The sequence below is a fragment of the Eretmochelys imbricata genome, chromosome 4, assembly GCF_965152235.1.
Source record: "Eretmochelys imbricata isolate rEreImb1 chromosome 4, rEreImb1.hap1, whole genome shotgun sequence".
Classification (NCBI taxonomy): domain Eukaryota; kingdom Metazoa; phylum Chordata; order Testudines; family Cheloniidae; genus Eretmochelys; species Eretmochelys imbricata.
The window spans coordinates 45871951-45896472 of NC_135575.1; the positions used below are offsets into that span (position 1 = coordinate 45871951).

Genomic DNA, 24522 nt, shown 5'->3' on the forward strand with positions numbered 1-24522 from the left:
AAACATCATAATATTGCTATTACAATCACATCTAAAAATATTGCATTGATCTTTTTTGTTTCATTGTGAGCTCGCTCTGTTCCTGCATTTTAAAATCATAGAATATCAGGGTTGGCAGGGACCTCAGGAGGTCATCTAGTCCAACCCCCTGCTCAAAGCAGGACCAATCCCCAACTAAATCATCCCAGCCAGGGCTTTGTCAAGCCTGACCTTAAAAATATCTAAGGAAGGAGATTCCACCACCTCCCTAGGTAACGCATTCCAGTGTTTCACCACCCTAGTAGTGAAAAACTTTTTTCTAATATCCAACCTAAATCTCCCCCACTGCAACTTGAGACCATTACTCCTTGTCCTGTCATCTGCTATCACTGAGAACAGTCTCGATCCATCCTCTTTGGAACCCCCTTTCAGGTAGTTGAAAGCAGCTATCAAATCCCCCCTCATTCTTCTCTTCCGCAGACTAAACAATCCCAGTTCCCTCAGCGTCTCCTCATAAGTCATGTGTTCCAGTCGCCTAATCATTTTTGTTGCCCTCTGCTGGACGTTTTCCAGTTTTTTTCACATCCTTCTTGTAGTGTGGGGCCCAAAACTGGACACAGTACTCCAGATGAGGCCTCACCAGTGTCGAATAGAGGGGAATGATCACGTCCCTTGATCTGCTGGCAATGCCCCTACTTATACATCCCAAAATACCATTGGGCTTCTTGGCAACAAGGGCACACTGTTGACTCATATCCAGCTTCTCGTCCACTGTAAACCATAGGTCCTTTTCTGCAGAACTGCGGCCGAGCCATTCGGTCCCTAGTCTGTAGCGGTGCCTGGGATGCTTCCATCCTAAGTGCAGAGACTCTGCACTTGTCCTTGTTGAACCTCATCAGATTTCTTTTGGCCCAATCCTCTAATTTGTCTAGGGCCCTTTGTATCCTATCCCTACCCTCCAGCGTATCTACCCAGTTTAGTGTCATCTGCAAACTTGCTGAGGGTGCAATTCACACCATCCTCCAGATCATTTATGAAGATATTGAGCAAAATCGGCCCCAGGACCGGCCCTTGGGGCACTCCACTTGATACTGGCTGCTAACTAGACATGGAGCCATTGATCACTACATGTTGAGCCCGACAATCTAGCCAACTTTCTATCCACCTTATAGTCCATTCATCCAGCCCATACTTGTTTAACTTGCTGGCAAGAATACTGTGGGAGACCGTGTCAAAAGCTTTGCTAAAGTCAAGGAACAACATGTCCACTGCTTTGTCATGTCTGCTGTGTCAGTATGAAATATGGCTGTTCTATTTATTTGTTGCACTGAATTTTCAGGATAAGATCCCGAATGACTTATGGATCTTATGTCCCTTCTTTTTAATAATCCTGAATGCCAGTGAGCTGAACTGTCCTTGTATTAATTAACTTTGTTCCCCACAATTCTAACTATTTGTGTTCCCTCCCACTTGCTATTGCATATTGTGTAGATAATAGCTATATTGGGATCAGGGATCTCTGCAATGCAAAGTCATTAGCCAGAAGACAGCCAAAAGTTGACAAACATTTTTGATATTACAAAGGACAATCACTCACTGTGAAAATGTGTTCTGGTGGTGAAATGTCACCTGCAGCTGAAACATTAGCCGTGCATGATATATGTAGCATTAATAAATAAATTGCAAAGCTGCACAGCTGCCGTAGCTGGTGAAATTTAATAGTTTCAGTAGAACAACAACATGCTTCACCTGTGCCAGTTCAAGGGCCATGACTTGACTGGCAGGTATAAAATATAACAATCCTTCATTTTCCATTTCTTACTAACTCCCTTCTCATTCTGTGAGTAATTGTCATAATACTGCCTCAGTCTCTTTGAAAATGAACCTCTCAGACAATTTAATTCTTTGAAAACGAATCTCTCTGGCTGTTTAATTAGAGTCATTGTTTGTGACACTATAATTAGTGTTGGGTCAGCATATTAAAGATTTATTACAAACTCTTATTTTCAGAGGTTTAAATCTGGCAACAAAAGCTTCCTCGTAGAGGTTTGGCATATGAGGTCTCATCCTGGGAGATATCTATACAATGCTGGTAATAAATATACAAAGAAATTAAATATAATCTAAATTGATTAATTATGGCCTTCTATAAAAGGCACTCAAAGCTGACAGGTCCAACATTTAACCTACACTTTTAACAAGTGCTTCCCTACAGTGTTCATGCAATGTTTATTATTAGTAATAAAAATGACTCAGTTCTCTTCTGTAATTACATACAAAAATGCCAGCAGCCCAACACTCATGAACAACCCTACAATAACAAACCACTGTGTGCACAGATCTGAAAGCAAATAAATACTGGTGAATAAAATAATTTTTAAACTTCAGACTTTCTAAGAATTATTATAAACAAGCTTTCAAACAAGATTTTAAAAATTCTAAAGCATACATAAACAAGTGTTTAAAAACAAAAGTAGTTTGCTTATACAGGGCCCAGTCCACTGAGGAACGGAATATCCTTACTTCATTGAAGCTAATGGGAACTGATTGCTCTCAGCACCCTGTAGAATGAGGTCCTTAGATAGTTTTCTGAGTTTTTTTTTCAAAAACCTACGGTTACAGTTTTGAAAACTGAAATTTGCCAGTGACATGTATGCATGAAGGTATTTATGGGCGGAATGGACAATTAGGCAGTTGAAACTGACGTAGAGGTAAGGTTGGGGAGAGACACAATAAGAAACAAGATCAAATAAATACAGATGAACTGAGTTGGGAAGACTCTTGTTCAGATTAAGTGACCGTAAGGCCACAGATAGATACAGAGCATGGGGTAGATTAAGGAATGGCAGAAGCTCCGTAAAAGTGGGGAGTCCACTGGTGCCTGAACCATGGCCCTGCCCCTGTCCCACCCCTTCTCCCGAGATCCCACCCCTACACTTCCCCTTCTTCCGACGCCCCACTCCCTGTTCACTCGCCACTGCCTCTCCTCCCCGCACTTGCCCTTACAGCCAGTAAGCCTCCTACCCCCCCCCCCATTCTGGTGCCCCTGGGTTTATTGGCAAAAACTATTTATTCCTCACAGAACCAAACTCCTACCATTGAGGTGCTCATTCTCCTGATCAAATAAAACTGATTCTGCCACTGGTTGCCTTTGTGTTAGGTGATAGCAGAGTATAAGAAGAAATTCTAGTAGTTGACTAGAGCTCATAGAAACCACAGACAGTGGAGCTCAAATGTCTGCACTGATTATACCCAGACCAGGTTAAGCCATATGTTCTCAATCAAGTGTGGGGAAATCTCTTGTGGGCAATGGGAAAGGGAGGTACTAAAGTACAGTTATTCTTCATATCTGCTTTTTCTTTTAAGTTATCAATTTCTTTGTTTCTCTTTCTGTCTAGCTTACCTATCTACCTTTCCCTGTTTGTAAAAAAGACAATAAAGACAGTCCTGCCCCAGGTACTCAGTTTTCTCCTTGGTGGTCTTCAGATTCTGGTGACCACTTAATGTTTTGAGCCCTGTGGGAAGCATTTACTTTCACTATAGATATAAAACAGCTGTTGTCCTCTCTTTCTTTATCGGAACCTTAGCAAGCAGTACCCAGTGAACAGTGGAAAAAGCAAGCCCTAAAACTTTGAATTTCAGCATCAGCAATCCTATGAGAACTAAACAATCTTACTTACATAGAACAATGAGTAAATAACCTTGGCCAATCTTTCAGACGCTACCATTAATATTTGTGAAGTATATAAACACAACATATTAAAATAATATTTGTTTAGATGTGAATAGGCAGGGAGTGAGGAATTTGTGCTTGCAATTATAAGAGAATCTTTTGGGGGGGGATGGGCAGAACAGAATGCTGTTGGATATAAAATGCAAGGGAATTTTTCCTTCCGGAGAACTGAGAGTTGCCAATATGTAAACATTTCAGTGGGAATTTTACACCACCTCATCTTTATATCAGGCAGCATTTAATGGATGAATGATCTTCTTCTCCAGGTCTTGGCAGCTATCCTCCAGGGGCCAACGTTGAGGATTACAATGACAGTTGATCAGTGGACCTAGTCCAATATAAAGTAGACTAAGACCATTTAAAATCAATTGCTATCAACAAGTCAAACGAACGTTATTCATGTTAGAGGCTTTCCTGTGAGGATTCCATAACAACATGGAATTTTAATTGCCTTAAGGGCTTTTTCTGTTGTTGCTATTGTTATTGGGAATGTTCTGATTCTTCTGATTAGGCATAGTTTACCTGATTTTTTTCAAAGTTAGGTGATTTGCAACACTCTTGTTTAATCAACGTCTGACAGATACAGCACTCATGAAACTCTTCTTTTTTCATGCATCATAGGTGGAAATAACACTTCAAGATATCAATGACAACCCACCCATATTCCCAACAGACATGCTTGATCTAACTGTAGAAGAGAATATAGGAGATGGATCTAAAATAATGCAGCTGACAGCCATGGATGCTGATGAGGTAAGAGAATGTTTCTTATTTGAAACAAGAATATTAAATAATACCATTTTATGAACATATTTTGACCTGATCGTGAACAACTGTAATGAGAATTTCACCTGAGCAAGAAGTGCAAATCAGGTTTTTTCTACTACAGTCTTTCCCTTCTCCTCCCCCACAGTATATTCAGGAAGTATCATAGTTGTGAGTTACTCCCAAAGTTGCTGTCACCTGAGGACTCTGTGAAATGAGTGGATGCTCTCAGTCCATCTTTTAATGAGCAGTTGTACAGATAAAAATATCACAACCCATAGTTTGGTATTAATTAGCATCCTTTTTGTCATTCTCAGCAAAGATGTTACACACTGACTTGACACAGAGACTGGGCTATCACGTTGGTTCTAAAAGTCCTATCACTTTAGCCCATGGTCGAGGGTCTTTGGTAGGGAAGTGTTTGAAACCACAATTTCAGATCCAAACAGCTTAGAACTATGGAAATGTCCAAAATCCAAAGCCAGATCCAAAGTTTACAGACTAACCACTGTGTTAGGCAAAGGTGGCTGTATCTTTAAGCTGGGGAAGCTTTCAAAGTGTTTGCCTACTCTATGGCTGAATCTAGCTACTGTCACCATTACTTGTTACCATGGGCTTTAATTTTACAAAAATAAAAGGGAAAGAAAAGAACTTTGAAAAACTCTACTGCGCAAAAGTACTTTTCCTAGCATCTGATGGTCAACCATATAGATTCGGTGCTATCAAGACATTACAACTGACCAGCCATTAAGAATATAATGGAAGCATTCCCGCTGAACGGCTGACCTAGTAATGATATTACAATATTGTTGGAAGTCTTTGTGTATGTGTAATTTCATTGATTTATGCATTTCTTTTGGGCGGAAAGTCATTTAAATGTTAATTGTAATGTTTTATTCATTTTAATTGACTTTCTGTTGACTGTACAAAAGGTTACAATGTCAAGACGTGTGTACCAGGCAAGTTTTATTACCAATAAACTAGAAAATCAAATAATTAAAAAACAAACACCTTTTATTTAAATAAATAATGAATTAACTCGACAGTAGTAAGAATAATCCTATAACTCTTTTAGTGTTAGCTTAGTGCTGGCTTCTATGACTGTTTTAATGCTAGTTTATCTAGTTCCTTCTATAACCAAACTACTGGAACACCTCCAATATGAGTACAGATTTGTGTACGTCTTCTTTCTTTCGTCCTTTCTTTCAATTTGTTAGTTTCTCTTCCTAATAGCATCTCTTTTGTTGGGGCAAAGAGCAGTAGGACTTTGTGTCCCTGCCTCTAATAGAAAGGATGTGAAAGTCAGTTATCCACAATGTAAGTTGTGGCTGGTAAACAAAATGTGAATAAAAGAACCATGACTTCATAATAGTGACATGTCTGTTTGTAAGCGTGGAACCTAATTTTAACATTGTTTGTAACAGGATGATTAAAGCACATGTTTTTAGAAAACATCAGATGATATTAGGTATCAATACCCACCTTTTTTGTTGTTGTTTGTTTTTAGCATACTAATATGCTACTAGAGCTGGTTCCAAAACCCAGTGCGAGTCTTTTCTTTCACTACCAGGGGCACTTAGTTCTTAAAGAGGATACTTAATTTTCATAGTCTAACACCAGTTATTTAAAATGTTTCTGAAGAGTGCAAGATGCATTTCTGATATTTATAACAATGTGCATTTTAAAATAGCATACACATCTTTACCGGTGTGTTTCTAACAATGGAAGATTTTAACTAGCTTCCTTTCCACTCTGAAGTGAACTATATGATCTTTTTTTACATGTAATATTCTTGCCACGATACATTTTTGGATATTGAGGGTCTGACTTTTAAAACCTGGACTACTTTTTGAACCTGTAGTTTATGTCAACAGATAACTGAGCAATATTTTGCTCATGCCTATAGACATCTACCTACTGGCTGCATGCGCAGTTACTTGCAGGAAGGAATAAAATTGTCGACACAAAAAAGAAAGCCAAATTAAGGCCCCTTCAAAAATCGTGCTCTAAATGTGTAAGAAAATCCTTTGTATGTCATAGTTTTATATAATGGCTTTTGGCCAGTAGTTTTCAAACATTCACCCATTATATTAAGGCATTCATTCAGATCAACATAACTGTGATGAGAAAAGGAGTACTTGTGGCACCTTGGAGACTAACAAAGTTATTTGAGCATAAGCTTTCGTGAGCTACAGCTCACTTCATCGGATGCATTCAGTGGAAAATACAGTGAGGAGATTTATATACACAGAGAACATGAAACAGTGGATGTTACCATACACACTGGAACAAAAGTGATCACATAAGGTGAGCTATTACCAGCAGGAGAGCGGTGGGGGGGGGGGGGGGGGCTTTAGTAGTGATAATCAAGGTGGGCCATTTCCAGCAGTTGACAAGAACATCTGAGGAACATGGGGGGTGGAGGAATAAACATAGGGAAATAGTTTTATTTTGTGTAATGACCCATCCACTCCCAGTCTTTATTCAAGCCTAAGTTAATTTTATCCAGTTTGCAAATTAATTCCAATTTAACAGTCTCTTGTTGGAGTCTGTTTTTGAAGTTTTTTTGTCGAAGAATTGCAACTTTTAGGTCTGTAATCGAGTGACCAAAGAGATTGAAATGTTCTCCAGCTGGTTTTTGAATGTTATAATTCTTGATGTCTGATTTGTGTCCATTTATTCTTTCCGTAGAGACTGTCCAGTTTGACCAATGTATGTGGCAGAGGGGCATTGCTGGCACATGATGGCATATATCACATTGGTAGATGTGCAGGTGAACAAGCCTCTGATATGATTAGGCCCTATGATGGAGAGGAGAGGTTGGAGAGGTTTTAGTTGGAGTATCCTATCTGCTACCCAAGATCCATAAACCTGGAAATCCTGGACGCCCCACCATCTCAGGCATTGGCACCCTGACAGCAGGATTGTCTGGCTATGTAGACTCCCTCCTCAGGGCCTACGCTACCAGCACTCCCACCTATCTTCAAGACACCACTGACTTCCTGAGGAAACTACAATTTATCGGTGATCTTCCTGAAAACACCATCCTGGCCACTATGGATGTAGAAGCCCTCTACACCAACATTCCACACAAAGATGGACTACAAGCCATCAGGAACAGTATCCCCGATAATGTCACGGCAAACCTGGTGGCTGAACTCTATGACTTTGTCGTCACCCATAACTATTTTACATTTGGGGACAATGTATACCTTCAAATCAGCGGCACTGCTATGGGTACCTGCATGGCCCCACAGTATGCCAACATTTTTGTGGCTGACTTAGAACAACGCTTCTTCAGCTCTCATCCCCTAATGCCCCTACTGTACTTGCGCTACATTGATGACATCTTCATCATCTGGACCCATGGAAAAGAAGCCCTTGAGGAATTCCACCATGATTTCAACAATTTCCATCCCACCATCAACCTCAGCCTGGATCAGTCCACACAAGAGATCCACTTCCTGGACACTACGGTGCTAATAAGCTATGGTCACATAAACACCAGCCTATACCGGAAACCTACTGACCACTATTCCTACCTACATGCCTCTAGCTTTCATCTAGACCACACCACATGATCCATCGTCTACAGTCAAGCTCTGCGATACAACCGCATTTGCTCCAACCCCTCAGACAGAGACAAACACCTACAAGATCTCTATCAAGCATTCTTACAACTACAATACCCACCTGCTGAAGTGAAGAAACAGACTGACAGAGCCAGAAGAGTACCCAGAAGTCACCTACTACAGGACAGACCCAACAAAGAAAATAACAGAATGCCACTAGCCATCACCTTCATCCCCCAACTAAAACCTCTCCAACGCATCATCAAGGATCTACAATCTATCCTGAAGGATGACCCATCACTCTCACAGATCTTGGGAGACAGGCCAGTCCTTGCCTACAGACAGCCCCCCAACCTGAAGCAAGTACTCACCAGCAACCACACACCACACAACAGAACCACTGACCCAAGAACCTATCCTTGCAACAAAGCCCATAGCCAACTGTGTGCACATATCTATTCAGGGGACACCAACATAGGGCCTAATCGCATCAGCCACACTATCAGAGGCTCATTCACCTGCACATCTACCAATGTGATATGTGCCAGCAATGCCCCTTTGCCATGTACATTGGTCAAACTGGACAGTCTCTACGTAAAAGAATAAATGGACACAAATCAGATGTCAAGAATTATAACATTCAAAAATCAGTCGGAGAACACTTCAATCTCTTTGGTAACTCGATTACAGACCTAAAAGTTGCAATTCTTCAACAAAAAAACTTCAAAAACAGACTGCAATGAGAGACTGCTGAATTGGAATTAATTTGCAAACTGGATAAAATTAACTTAGGCTTGAATAAAGACTGGGAGTGGATTGGTCATTACACAAAATAAAACTATTTCCCCATGTTTATTCCCCCGTCCCCCACCCCCCACTGTTCCTCAGACGTTCTTGTCAACTGCTGGAAATGGCCCACCTTGATTATCACTGCAAAAGGTTCCCCCCCCCCCCCTCCTGCTGGTAATAGGTCACCTTAAGTGATCACTCTTGTTACAGTGTGTATGGTAACACCCATTGTTTCATGTTCTCTAAGTATATAAATCTTCCCACTGTATTTTTCACTGAATGCATCCAATGAAGTGAGCTGTAGCTCATGAAAGCTTATGCTCAAATAAATTTGTTAGTCTCTAAGGTGCCACAAGTCCTCCTTTTCTTTTTGCGAATACAGATTAACACAACTGCTACTCTGATAACTGTGATGTCATTTCATGGGCACCAGGTAGTAGCCATTGCTTTAATAATTACAAGTCTTAGCATTTTGCTAATTTTTTTACTCAGTGTGTAGACAGGAAATTTCTATACATCAGACTGTTTGTTTTAATGGGTTTTAAATATTTTGATTTTCTTTCCCTTTCACCTAATTTATGAAAAGTTACTGATTTTGCCAGACCATATCAAATGCAGTCAGTTTCATAGTTGGACTCCATTATGAGAAAATGGGAATAACTGGTAAAATGGAACAAATAATAAAGAGTGTGGTCATCTAAGAAATGCAAAGTTTTCACTGAATGTTTTTGTTAAACTATACAATTACAGGAAAATGCATTACATACACCAGGTACACCTGAATATACAGAGAAGCGCTATGCACAGCTGTTTGAGTCTGGGCAGCTGTATATGTTTTAATTTATTTTGTCAATTAGCTGATTCTTGGTTTTTGAACAAACACTCTGGATTAAAAGAGGCATTCTGTCCAGCTGTTCACATAACTATCTTTATCTCTCTAATGGCACCAGACATGAACCTGGCATTTAAGGCTACATCTACTCTGCATGCTCGGGTTGTGATTCCCTTGCTTGTAAACACGTACTCACGTTAGCACTCACCAAGCTAATGTGAGTATAAATAGCAGTGTAGCTGCAATAGCATTGGTAGTTGCAATGGAGAGACAGCTGAACTATGCCAAGTCCATGCCCACTGGTTTCAGGTGAATTTGTACTCAGCACAGGTCAGCATGCCTCCGCTGCCACTACCCATGCTACCATGGCTGCACTTGGTGAGTGCTAGCATAAGTATGTGTACACGAGCAGGGGAATCACAACCCTAGCTCATAGAGTAGACGTAGCCGAAGTGACCTGTCATTTTAAACGGCAAGTTTATCATTATATTTTAGAGAAGGATGTTTGCCAGTTGGCTGCTACTTCTCCATTACTCCCTCTCCACCAAGGTATGGAGTAGAAAGGGCTGAATTGAGCCCTGTTTTAGATTGATCACTTAATTCAGCCTCACAGACATAAAATAATAAAAATAAACATTAATCACTGAAGAGAGAAAGAGAAAATAATATAGTAAATAGATTATGGTGAAACTGACTTGATCTTAAATCAGATTTCAAATCCTGTAGAAGACCAGTGTTTTCCTGCACTTTATTTTACTGACTAGATTTGGTCCTTTTTTTGAACAGAAGTTAAAAAATATAAAAATCTTATCTCTATCTGTCCAGTCCAAATAAATATTAGAAGTGTTTGTGGGGTGTGTGTGCTATTTTGTTAAGGAAATTGTTCTGAACAATGTTTGCAGACAGCGGTCGTTGGAATGACTTGGTCTTAAAGGGTTGCCTCACAGATAACTTGGTCTGACTACTTTTGTTTTTATTTAGGGAGCTAATGCTCTTGTCACTTACACTATCATCAGTGGTGCTGATGACAGCTTCCACATTGACCCAGAGTCAGGAGATCTGATAGCCACCAAACGTTTGGATAGGGAACGTCGCTCCAAGTATTCCCTGCTGGTTCGTGCTGATGATGGTCTACAGTCCTCAGACATGAGAATAAACATTACTATTAGTGATGTTAATGATCACATACCAAAATTCTCTAAACCTGTGTATTCGTTTGATGTACCAGAGGATACTACCCCAGGTAAATAAGGAACAAACCTTATTATTTTCTAAAACTGATGGTCCGCACCCTTTATTTTCAGTTGACCTATACAGCAGTGATCACTAATATTGTCACTATTGACACACTAATTTTATTGCTAACATGGCAGAGTATCATTCCATTTTTTTATGTGTGCCATCACTATTTATACATATTATGTAGAGCATAGACATTCACGTAGAAACATGACGCAGAGGTTAAATGCTAAAATTTGTTTCTGTTTTTCTTATAATGGTGCCATTGTGGTAAACGTGCAAATATTTCTGTTACATCATTTTTCAGGGATGCAAAACTATAATTAAATAATCCCTTGCAGGTTCAATTTCTATAGAATATGTGCTTCCAAGAAACCACCTCCCTACTCTGTCCAGTCACCCATATCCCACTCATTCACACCATAGGCACAGGCCTCCGGGTCAGATACATCCTTTACTTACCCTTTCTCTTCTTCAGGCAAAGTAGGACAACCTTGCTTTGTTTTGGGCCGGTGGCGCCCTCCTCATTTTTATGCTTCCTCCATCTTTTTAACGGTGGGGAGAAAGCCAAATGGAGCCAAATCCCATTCCCTTTAATTGACTGTCTTTAGGGGTGGTCAGGAAGGGCCAAAGTTTCCTCATAGGCAGCAGGAGAAGGGATACTCCTGTTGCCAGAGTTAGCTATTGAACAACTGGTAGCCTTTCCAGAAAAGAAAGACTGCAGTTTTTAGGTGTATAAATCTTTACGTGTTTTTGTACAGTGCCCGGCACAAGGAGCACTCTAGTCCTGACTTGGGCCTCTGGGTGCCACTACTAAAAGAGAACAGACAGAAAAAATTTGGGGGGTGGCAGGCACCCAGTGTTCGCAGAAGACCCCAAGTAGTGGACATCAGGTCCCAGCAGGAAGCGGGAGTAGGGGTGCTACATTTGGGGAGCCAGCTGGACTAGAAGAATGTAGGCTGACTAAATATGCAATCTTCATAGACGTGAACTGATATGTATAAGCTAGACTAAGACCCCTAACTTGCCTCAGTTTCAAGTGAATTGAGATTTGAAGTGAAGATTTCACACAGCTCTGTTCATAACTCCATCTTATTCCCCTCCGGGCTGAAACTTGGTATGCACATCCTCAGCCCAGAGTGCATGTTGTTTTTCATCATATCGTATACAATGGGAATGGAAATATACTGTGAGAATTCATAGTATTTTTATGCTTCAACATATCAGGTAATGTAGTCTCTCAATGTGTATATTAACAGTAGATGCATCCTGCCCAAAGGACCTGTGAATTACTAGAGCATCAATGAGAGGGTTTTGTAGATCTTTTCTTTTTCATACTACCATTAAAAAGAAGCAAGTACAAAAGGGAAAGAAAATCCCTATAATATTAAAGGGTCAGACTCAGTCTGACCAAGGGAGGAAATTCTGAGTTAAGTTTGGAATTCTTTCCTTCACTCATGCTGTTGTGCATGCTATAGATAATACACTGCATATGGTGGGTAAGAGCACACACTGTTTGGAGACCACTACAATGCTCAGTGCAATGAATTGAAAAAAAAAATGCCTCTAGTAGTGATTGCAGTACCATGGGAATTCTTTTACTAAGCACAGAAAGATAGCTGCTGAGGCCGCTCAGGGTAATGCATGCGGTATTTCTAGGCTTGTTATGTTTTAATGGGAATTAGCTTACAGGTGTACATATAATCCCTGCAGGTTGAGATGAGAATATTCTCTTAAATCACTAAAACAATCTTCAAAAATATAGAATTCAAGCATCAAAAATTAATAAAAAGTCATCATAATATGAGGACAATATATTTACTTACAGTCAAAATGTGCTAGATATATACTGGTCTAGCGGTGTTTGGTACAGAATTGTGCCTTCATCCCTCCCTATCACAGGTGCACACAGGGGTGCTGCTGTTAGGATGGTGCAGCTTGTCCCATTCCACTTTCCAATGATCTTGCTCCAGTTGACAGGCCAGTATGCAGGGGGCAGGTAGGTGTTCCCCACTTGGTGTGTTTTATGTCCTAGGTGATGCACAAGTGGAGCATTCCCAGTTTTCCATCCAGTGTAGGGACTATAATTGCGGCTTGCCCTTTTGCGGGGGTGCATAAAGGCTCTTTGCCTCCTTTCTTAACCCTGCACTTTGCACAAAGGCCAGCAATGATCAGCTCCTTATTTATTTACAAATTACAATTGCAACTGATATGATTCCTATACATTTGGTAATTGTATCCAGCTTTAGGACAGCCTTTTAGCCACAATCAGCAATATTGAAACATTATGAAATCAAATATCTGTAACAGAACCCAGAACGTTCAGCTTGATTAAACAGATGAAATTGTAGCACTAATTCTCATTCTGCTACTGAGCAGTTTTGATGGTTGCATTGCTCAGATATAACTAAGTGTGTTATAAAGCATGTAATTTAACTGGTTCCATGAAAAAGCAACAAAATGGTTTTCTGTTTTGGAAATGGCGTGACCTTAATTATAGTTAGTGTTAAAAATGCTTAAACGCTGACACCCAATTTCTAAACTTCAGTAAAGTATAGCAAGAAGTGCAAAAATAAAACAATGGGACAAACTCAAAGGAAGTAGGAATTGTACTTGAATAAGGACTGCAAGAATGGACCCTCTGTGAAGAATGAGGGTTTTAGTTTCCTGACCAAGTATTATGTTATTGCTCATGGTAACTTAAAACAAAAATAGAAATGAAAAGTTTGTTATACACTAAACAGACATTACAACTTTCAGCAGCTCCATTCAAAAAAAGAATAAATGTAGATTTAATAGTTGGCATTTACCTACACCCAGGGTTCTCTTCCTTGAACACTGCAAGTTAAATACTACTGAAGGACAGTATTTTTGTCTCAATTCATAGATTCATAGATACTAAGGTCAGAAGGGACCATTTTGATCATCTAGTCTGACCTCCTGCACAATGTAGGCCACAGAATTTCACCCACCCACTCTTGCGAAAAACCTCTCACCTATGTCTGAGCTATTGAAGTCCTCAAATTGTGGTTTAAAGACTTCAAGGAGCAGAGAATCCTCCAGCAAGTGACCCGTGCCCCATGCTACAGAGGAAGGTGAAAAACCTCCAGGGCCTCTTCCAATCTGCCCTGGAGGAAGATTCCTTCCCAACCCCAAATATGGCCATCAGCTAAACCTTGAGCATATGGGCAAGATTCACCTGCCAGATACTACAGAAAATTCTTTTCTGCGTAACTCAGATCTCACCCCATCTAACATCCCATCACAGGCCATGAGGCCTATTTACCATGAATATTTAATTACCAAAATCATGTTATCCCATCATACCATCTCCTCCATAAACTTATCGAGTTTAATCTTAAAGCCAGATAGATCTTTTTCCCCCACTGCTTCCCTTGGAAGGCTATTCCAAAACTTCACTCCTCTGATGGTTAGAAACCTTCGTCTAATTTCAAGTCTAAACTTCCCAATGACCAGTTTATATCCATTTGTTCTTGTGTCCACATTGGTACTGAGCTTAAATAATCCCTCTCCCTCTCCGGTATTTATCCCTCTGATATATTTATAGAGAGCAATCATATCTCCCCTCAACCTTCTTTTAGTTAGGCTAAACAAGCCAAGCTCCTTGAGTCTCCTTTCATAAGACAAATTTTCCATTCCTTGGATCATCCTAGTAGCCCTTCTCTGTTCCTCTTCCAGTTTGAATTCATCCTTTTTAAACATGGGAGACCAGAACTGCACACAGTATTCCAGGTGAGGTCTCACCAGTGCCTTGTATAACGGTACTAAAACCTCCTTATCCCTACTGGAAATACCTCTCCTGATGCATCCCAAGACCGCATTAGCTTTTTTCACAGCCATATCACATTGGTGGCTCATAGCCATCCTATGATCAACCAATACTCCAAGGTCCTTCTCCTCCTCTGTTACTTCTAATTGATGTGTCCCCAGCTAAAACAAAAATTCTTGTTATTAATCCCTAAATGCATAACCTTACACTTCTCACTATTAAATTGTATCCTATTACTATTACTCCAGTTTACAAGGTCATCCAAATCTTTCTGTATGATTTCCCAGTCTCTCTCTAAATTGGCAATACCTCCCAGCTTCGTATCATCCGCATACTTTATTAGCACACTCCCACTTTTTGTGCCGAGGTCAGTAATAAAAAGATTAAATAAGACTGGTCCCAAAACTGATCCTTGAGGAACTCCACCGGTAACCTCCCTCCAGCCTGACAGTTCACCTTTCAGTAGGACCTGTTGTAGCCTCCCCTTTAACCAATTCCTTATCCACCTTTCAATGTTCATATTGATCCCCATCTTTTCCAATTTAACTAATAATTCCCCATGTGGCACGGTATAAAACGCCTTACTGAAATCTAGGTAAATTAGATCTACTGTGTTTCCTTTGTCTAAAAAATCTGTTACTTTCTCAAAGAAGGAGGTCAGGTTGGTTTGGCATGATCTACCTTTGTAAAACCATGTTGTATTTTGTCCCATTTACCATTGACTTCAATGTCCTTAACTACTTTCTCCTTCAGATTTTTTTCCAAGACCTTGCACACTACAGATGTCAAACTAACAGGCCTATAGTTACCTGGATCACTTAGTTTCTATTTTTAAGAAAGGGAAAAAATGTTAGCAATTCTCCAATCATACGGTACAACCCCTGAGTTTACAGATTCATTAAAAATTCTTGCTTATGGGCTTGCAATTTCGGGTGCCAATTCCTTTAATATTCTTGGATGAAGATTATCTGGGCCCCTCTGATTTAGTCCCATTAAGCTGTTCGAGTTTTGCTTCTACCTCAGATATGGTAATATCTACCTCCATGTCCTCATTCCCATTTGTCATGCTACCATTATCCCTAAGATCCTCTTTAGCCTTATTAAAGACTGAGGCAAAGTATTGGTTTAGATATTGGGCCATGCCTACATTATCCTTGACCTGCACTCCATCCTCAGTGTTTAGCGGTCCCACTTCTTCTTTCTTTGTTTTCTTCTTATTTATGTGGCTATAGAACCTTTTTCTATTGGTTTTAATTCCCTTTGCAAGGTCTAACTCTATTTAACTTTTAGCCTGTCTCACTTTATCCCTACATGTTCTGACCTCAATAAGGTAGCTTTCCTTGCTGATCCCTCCCATCTTCCACTCCCTGTATGCTTTCTGCTTTTTCTTAATCACCTCTCTGAGATGCTTGTTCATCCAGCTTGGTCTGCAACTCCTGCCTATGAATTTTTTCCCCTTTCTTGGGATGCAGGCTTCCAATAGCTTCTGCAGCTTTGATTTAAAGTAATCCCAGGCCTCCTCTACCTTTAGATCCATAAGTCCTTCAGTCTAATCCACTTCCCAAACTAATTTCCTTAATTTTTGAAAGTCAGCCCTTTTGAAATCAAAAACCCTAGTTGCAGATTTATTTTTGTTAATCCTTCCTTTCATTTTGAACTGAATTAGCTCATAATCACTTGAACCAAGATTATCCCCTACAACCATTTCTTCTATGAGGTCCTCACTACTCACCAAAATCAAATCTAAAATCGCATCCCCTCTAGTCGGTTCAGCAACTACTTGATGAAGGAATCCATCAGCTATTGCATCTAGGAAAATCTGAGCCCTATTATGCAGTGTATTTACTTTTTTCAGTTTAAAAACAAAATAGAGATGCCTGTCCACGGTTCTGTATGTCCTAAGAATAATTTAAAATAAAAACCATACTGGAATAACCAGTCAGCAGCCTAGAAAAACCACAATACAATTAAATAAATAACAGAAAGTCAAAAAAGTCAAAAATGTTCCTGTGGAGTAAAAGTCTGTGAAATTATTGATCATTTTGAACACACTCTTATGGAAAAGTCCTGTAGAATGTAATGAAATATTTTTTTTCTGTAGGTTTTGTAAACCATCTTATGGAATTTAATACAGAATTTTCTCCTTTTTTTAGGATGGTTTAAAAAATAGGATATTTTCTATTAAAATCTATTAAAAATTTAGAGTAATTATAGAGTGCACTGTTCGTTTCTGTGGCACCCAACGGGTTTCATTCCTTTTAAATGTATAGGATATTTCCAAGAAAATAATGGATATCTAGCTAAATTAGGTATATTTCAGTGCCTCAGTGGAACTAATTGCATGCTTAAAGTTAAGCAAATACTTTAGTACGTTGCTGAATAGGAATGGACCTCGGTACTTAAGTACTTTGGTAAATTGGGGCCTGTATATATAAGTAATTCCCAATTTAAACAAAAACATACAATTTTGAGGCTCTTATTTCTTAAGGAAGAGACCTGTTATTCCACAGGAATGACCTGTTTACCAGTTCTATAGGAGTATTCAGTTTTATTTCTAGTCTTTTGGAAATTTCTCGTTCTTGTTCTCTCATTGAGTTCTTCCATTGTTTTGTGTAGGTTCTTTGGTAGCAGCCATTTTAGCTATTGATGATGACTCTGGTGTAAATGGAGAAATCACATACACTGTGAGTGAAGATGATGAAGATGGTATGTTCTTCTTGAATCCAGTCACTGGAGTCTTTAACCTGACTCGCATATTGGACTATGAAGTGCAGCAATATTACATTCTTACTGTCCAGGCAGGAGATGGTGGTGGTCAATTCACTACCATCAGAGTTTACTTCAACATACTAGATATAAATGATAATCCGCCACTATTCAGCATGCCATCATACAGCACGTCCTTGATGGAAAATCTGCCTCCAGGATCTACTATTCTCGGCTTTAATGTTACTGATGCAGATGATGGTATGTGTTCCTTTGTATTCTAAAAATTCTGATGGCAGATGCATGTTGCATGTTAGCAAGATATTAAGACATTTGCTCATGAACGGGCAAATAATGGTCATCCGTATAAAGACATTATTTGTCCACAATAACCATACAGTTGTATCTGAAATACCCAGGTTTTTTTAAAAAATACCTGGATATTTTAGTTACCACTGTGTGTAAATGGTGACTTTTTGATGGCTCACGCTATGTTTTAGAATGTAAGGTTCTTTCCATGTTTCTATTTGACATCAGTAAAAAAAAAGAGAAAAAAAAGACATTTAATACGTCCGTACTTAGTGAAGTCAAGTACTGGCTTCTCTGACATCCCTGTTGGGCATACATATTATTAGAATATTATACATAATGAGCATATTGAACTATGTAAGCACAATGAGAACAGAATACTTAATGATAATTTTCTTAATATTGTGAGTTTAAATCAGATCTATAAAACAACTGTTTTAATTTAATATTTTATTTGGATTTGTTTTTCTTAACATTATTTTAAAACAAAATGTATAATAGATTCTAAAACACTACAAGGAAATATGTAAGAACCTCATTGGTAGTCATTATAATGCCCCAGGTTAAATGTATTGTATACTATAAGAGAAGATGAAGGGACGATGTTAGTACATGTCTGCGAAATGGTTACTTAAAAGGTTTTAATCCTTGGATTATTCACATGAGGGTTTACAAGGTATCAACATGTAGGGATTTAAAGGATGATAATATGTATAATTTGTTTAGTAAACTGACTGTTGTCATATAGTTTATGTCTGTAATGACTAATGAAGAATAATTATTGTGTATATATCTATCTATCTGTATATAGATAGATAAACATAATACTTTAAAATATTACTGTGTAGGGTATTTCATTTTATTAAATGGAAACAGACATTAATGAGGTTGGCTTTTATAAAAATTACCTGAAAAATGTAGATATTATATGTGAAGGATAATCCATGTTATGTACACATCACTCAAAATAACATCAGTGAAGTTATAGAAGGAGAATAAACACAACAAAAAGCACAAAAAAGCAAATGAAAAAGCAACTAGGAATGGGGTATAATGCTTGGCATTGAATTTTCTCTTGATTTGGGTGACCACCTTAATGTCATTAAACATTGTGGACTTTATTATCCATTGCCTTGCACTTTATTCATTTATTTACATTGTGCAACATGGGCATGAAATATTTCCAGATCATGAGAGTAGCATTTTATACCTTCTTTGCACTCAAATTCCATAGGTGTAAATGACAACACAAGGTGTGAGGCAGTGGGAAGAAGGTGCAGTATCCCCTATATTTTATGGCAAACTTACTTTTTTAGTAGGCTAGATTTAAAATTAATAGTGCAAAAACTGCATTACATTGGCATGCTGGGTTCACTATAGTAATCTGAGAAACAAGGTGGTTGATTGGACCAACTTCTGTTGGTGAGAGAGACAAGCTGCAAATTACATATATTATCATCTTTTAAATCTCTACATGTTGACACCTTGTAAACCGTCATGCTATATGGTTGGTCCAAAGATAGTACCTCACCTACCCACCTTGTCTCTCTAATAGCCTGGGACCACCACAGCTACAACAAAACAACATATATAGTATACTCCTTATAGTAGACTTTATAAAACAACCTCTGTAACTTCAGCAAATGTTACAAGCTATGTTGATGTTTCAATCCTGAAATCTCCATCTGAGTAATTTCCTGCACACTGGTGTAAAACAGGATACCAGTTACTACTGTACTTCTCCATAAATAGCTCATAGATAATGATCTGAATATATATTAATAAACTGTTATTGTGCTGAAGTTGTCTGATAATTTATGTTAAATGATACGAATAGCCTGCAGGGGTATGAAAGGCATGTTGTTTTATATCAGGCTGGTTTTTTTCTGTTGGTCCAAAATAAACATTAGTAAAGTCTGCAAAAGCCTGCAGTAAGAAAATACTTCCATTGTTATTTTCCTGTCTGACCTGCCTCTTGGGAAACAGCAGTTGTTTGCAGCAGTTTGAGTTGCTTTTATATGCAGATGGATAGTAATACCAAAGAGAATCTTCTACAGGTTTTAAATCTGTGCAAAAAAAAGACTGATGGATTGGTTCTTGTATTTTTGTTTCTGGTTTTTGTTTTTTGTTTTTGTTTGATATGGAATTAACAGAAATGTTTAAAGGTATAACTTGAGTAACTTCCTCACAAACCAAAGCAACCCGTTGACTGAGCTTGTAAGAGATTTAGAAAAGAGAAAGACTACCACAGAAAAAACTCCAAGCAAGATGTTAGGGTATCTGCTGGTCTTGCCTAGGGCCCTGTATGTGCCAAAATGAGGGGGAAAGTGTTGGTTCTTTCTTGTGCCATTAATATTAATTAACCAAGTTAAAAACTTTAAAGAGCTTGACATCTCTCTGTCCGAGCTTTGAAGGAAAGCATTGTCAGAGAGAAAAGAGAAATCCAATGAGGCAGCTAACTACTTACTATTCAGTCTTGACAGTGATCAGTGTGGAGGAGTCCTCCTATCTTAAATAAAGGAAGTCTAGCTCACAGTAGCAATACAGATGAAAGATGCCCCCACTTCCAATTAAGTGCATAGTGTTTTATTTTGTTTTTAAATGGACAATGCCTTTCTCCAGGGTGAAATCCTGTCTCCATTAAAGACAATAAATAGTAAGGCTCCCGTTCACTTCAGTAGGGCCAGGATTTCAGCTGAACACGTGAGTAGCATGATGTGTTTCCAAGATTCAGACCCAAGAGAATGATGAGATATTTGTTTGTTTTGTTTTAAAAAGCAATACAAGGAATGAACATATTGCATCACATAGAAATAGACTGGGAAGTATAATAAAACTGTCATGAATTGGAAGAATGATAAATACTGGAAGTTCAGTACTATTATGAACAAATATTGTCAGAGAAATAAAATTGCATATGGGTATGAAGATAAAAAAGAATGAGTAATAAGTTGTATATGGAACAAGTGATAAAATATACCACAGAAAGAATTGGAAACACAGAGTAATAAATGTAATGAAAGTGTTTCTAATTCAGTCTTCTTCTTTCGGGTTCATTTTTTTTTTTTTCCCAGTGAAAGCCAGTGGCCAAACTCCCATTGGTTTAAATAGGAGAAGGATTGGTAGCTGATGAATTTTGTAGTTTTTCGTGCTATGAATACATTTTCTTGACATTTCAGAACATTTTCATGGGTAAAGTTAAGCAAGTTAAAACCAAGCTAAACAAATGTATAATATTATAATACTTAATGCTTCACTTGTTCAAGCGATATACAAACATTAATTAATTTATGTCTGGCATATTAATACATTAATCTTTTCCAAATGTTATTTAAATGTATCATTTTTTCATGCCCAGCTCTACATATTTAAAAGAGAATGATTTAGAGTCTTACTACTTTGAGAACAATAAATAGCACTGATTAATACTTTTTATATAAGAATCATTTATTTCCTGGGAAGTTCAGTGGGTAGGGGAGAAGCTACTGAATAAAACTGGCAGGAAATACAAAGTAATGAGACACTTAAGTGTCCAACTTGAGATTATACACTGTGGAAAAAGAAGTTTAGAGAGGGTTAGTTAGAATATAAAAACCCATTAAGTTTCAAACACAACCTTTATGACCAAAGAGGCTAAGTATAGAATTTTAAAATTATGTATTTATGGTTTCAGTATTTAATGCAGAGACCAGAAAGAGAAAATAGATCTCAACTCTCCTTTTTAAAGAATGATATAAATGTTTAGCATGAGCTCTGGGTTTTAATTTTTTAAAATACATTTTTTTCAGTATATAGCATGCCTAAAGTCACGTAGGAGCTTTGTCAGGATTCAAAATGTATTTTTCTTACCAAAATTTATAGATGTCTTCCTTGTCCATAATTGCAGCAGTTATATTTCAATCATAAGATAAGGGTTGTTCATTTGATATTTTGAATGCTCGTTTATATATGGTAAAACATATCTGTACCAGATTCTCTTTTGCTCTGCTTAATCTAGTTCTTGTTGCTTTTATTGGTACAGTTCCTGAAATAATTATTTTATGTAACCTCTCTGCCGTCTCTCTTTTGAATGTGTATCATTATTTGCATTAAGAATCAGACATTGGGTAAATTACTGACCCAGTGAAGTCAATGGAAAAGCCTCCTTTGACTTAAATAGGGCCAAGATTTCACCCTTAATCTGTGTTATTTCAAAGAGATCGTCAGGGACTCACCTAGTGGCCATGCACAGCACCTTTGACTTCAATGAACCTCTGCATGTGCATAAGGGTTAATGGACCCTGAAATTGGATAGGGACTTTAAGGTTCTGATTTACCACTACATTACTCAGCATTATTTTATGCTGGTTAGATCAATGGAGTTACACTGCTTTTGAAACTGGAGTAACACAGTGGTGAATCAAGCTTTATACCTCTAAAGCCACCAAATTGTTCTTGTCATATGATAATGTTGTTTATTTTTTTATATTCTAGTAGTGATGTACAATATCCACCTGCAATGTAAATATGGATTGTGTGTGTAAATATACAATTACTGTAACCCCTAATTCCTTTAATTTACTTCCCCCCACCCTCCGTAAAAGTCCATTACTTTTATTGCCACTATCCTTGTTCAAGAACAGTGTTTGTTCTGCCCCCTCATCCTTATTTCCCTTTTGAAGGATCCACCCTTACCAACTCTCACAGCCTACAGTTTTAGGGCCAAATTCTGCTTCCACTGAAATCAATTGAACTATTGACATTAACCTTAATGAAACTTCAGTGTTACTAGGATGTGTCTCTTTGTACTGAATATTTTACAGACACAATTGATACATTGTTTGAAATAAAAATATTTTTGAGACTAGAAGGGAAGGGTAGGTTTAACAGATCCTAATCCAGATATCATTAAAGTCTACAGAAAAATTCCCACTGACTACAGTGGAAATAGGTTTGATACCTGTTGAATTATAAGATACTTATTACATAACATTAACATGTTCAAGGCACTATATAACATTTATAAAGCCAAACTGATCCCTAATGATTAAATCCATAATATACTTTTTGATTGGCATGTGTGAGAGTAATCTGGGGCTCCATTGCTTTTGGTGTCCTTTTGAAGTAAAACATTAAAAATAAATAAACAAATAAAAATGTGGCCTAATCAAAGTGTGTTGTTATCGTATGGCTTTTTGTGTCATTCAGATGAAACATTTGCGCACGTTTACAGAAATGCATAAATAAAGTTTTACAGTTTATAAATATTTTATCAAGACTGTCAGCGAACCATATATTCAGTAATGTTTGAGTGCAGTTCTTGATTCTGACATATAAACTATAATATACAACCTTAGCACATCTCTGTTTAATTTCAGGTGACACAAAAACTGATTACCCTTTCTCCCTTTTAATTGAATTGTTTCAAAATGTAAACATTTTGCCATTTTCGTCTTCCTCTAATGATGTTACTTAGTAGAAATTCAAAAACCTACTTCTGTATACTTCATATGTACGACAAGAACAATGGGATTAAGTTACAGTCCTTATTTTTGTTTTACAGGCTCTAACTCACAATTGTCCTACAGTATTACATCAGGAGATAGCCTAGGTCAATTTAATATTGACAAGAATGGAGTCCTGAGCATCAAGCAGCCTTTGGATCGGGAAAGTCAGTCCTTCTATAGCCTTGTTGTTCAGGTTCATGACATGGCTACTCTACTAGCCTCCAGATACACAAGCACAACTCAAGTTTCTATTATTCTACTGGATGTGAATGACAATCCTCCAAGCTTTATCTCTCCAAAGCTGACCTACATCCCAGAAAACACACCCATAGACACCATTGTGTTTAGAGCTCAAGCAACTGACCCGGACAGTGGTCCTAACAGTTATATTGAATATACTCTGTTGAGGCCTTTGGGAAACAAATTCAGTATTGGCACTATCGATGGTGAAGTAAGGCTCATTGGGGAACTTGACAGAGAAGCAGTTGCTAATTATACCTTGACTGTGGTAGCTACAGACAAAGGTCAGCCATGCCTTTCTTCATCTACAGATGTAGTTGTAGTAGTCCTTGATATCAATGATAACAACCCCCTGTTTGCACAAAAGCTATATAAAGTAGAAGTGGGTGAAAATACTCTGACTGGAACAGATCTGACTCAGGTGTTTGCTACAGATGGAGATGAAGGTACAAATGGGCAGGTTCGCTATTCCATAATCAGTGGAAACACCAATAATGAGTTTCGGATCGACTCTGTTACTGGCATGATAACAGTAGCCAAGCCTTTGGACCGAGAGAAAAAGCCCTTCTACTCATTAACTGTTCAGTCATCTGATCGTGGAAGTAGCCCCAGGACAGACACCACCACAGTCAGTATTGTTCTGATGGATGTTAATGATTTTATTCCTACATTCGAGCTTTCTCCATATTCTGTGAATGTCCCTGAGAATTTAGGGACACTTCCAAAAGTTATTCTTCAGGTCAGTACATTTAAAAATGTATTTACTACAAAACTATTTGCTTCATCAAAAACTAAACATATACTGAGATTTGTATAGTTGAATAATTACCTTTTTGAGTATAACATGGCATGCAGTGTTTTTCTTTACATAATAGTAAAACAGTTCCCCCACCCTCCCCCATCTTATACATACTTTAGGATTTTAGAGGGTCATTTCAGTCCCCTGGTTTCCACTTCCATCCCCATAGACCACCTCAGTTTGTTCCTTCTTTCTTTCAAATCTCCCTCTTTCTCTATTTAAGGTGAGGCACTACTACAGTCAGAGTGCCATTCAGTCTGCTCAGACAGCAGCAGACGCGATA

General features: G+C 38.2%; 1 protein-coding gene across 1 annotated transcript in view; it reads left to right on the forward strand.

Annotated features, from left to right (window-relative positions):
* FAT4 (FAT atypical cadherin 4) overlaps positions 1-24522 on the forward strand; it is a 229402-nt gene that overhangs the window by 115872 nt on the left and 89008 nt on the right. The window contains exons 2-5 of the mRNA XM_077814772.1: positions 4334-4465; positions 10652-10913; positions 17316-17666; positions 23257-24179. Of these exons, the coding sequence (XP_077670898.1) occupies positions 4334-4465; positions 10652-10913; positions 17316-17666; positions 23257-24179 (1668 nt within the window). The remainder of the gene's footprint in view (positions 1-4333; positions 4466-10651; positions 10914-17315; positions 17667-23256; positions 24180-24522) is intronic.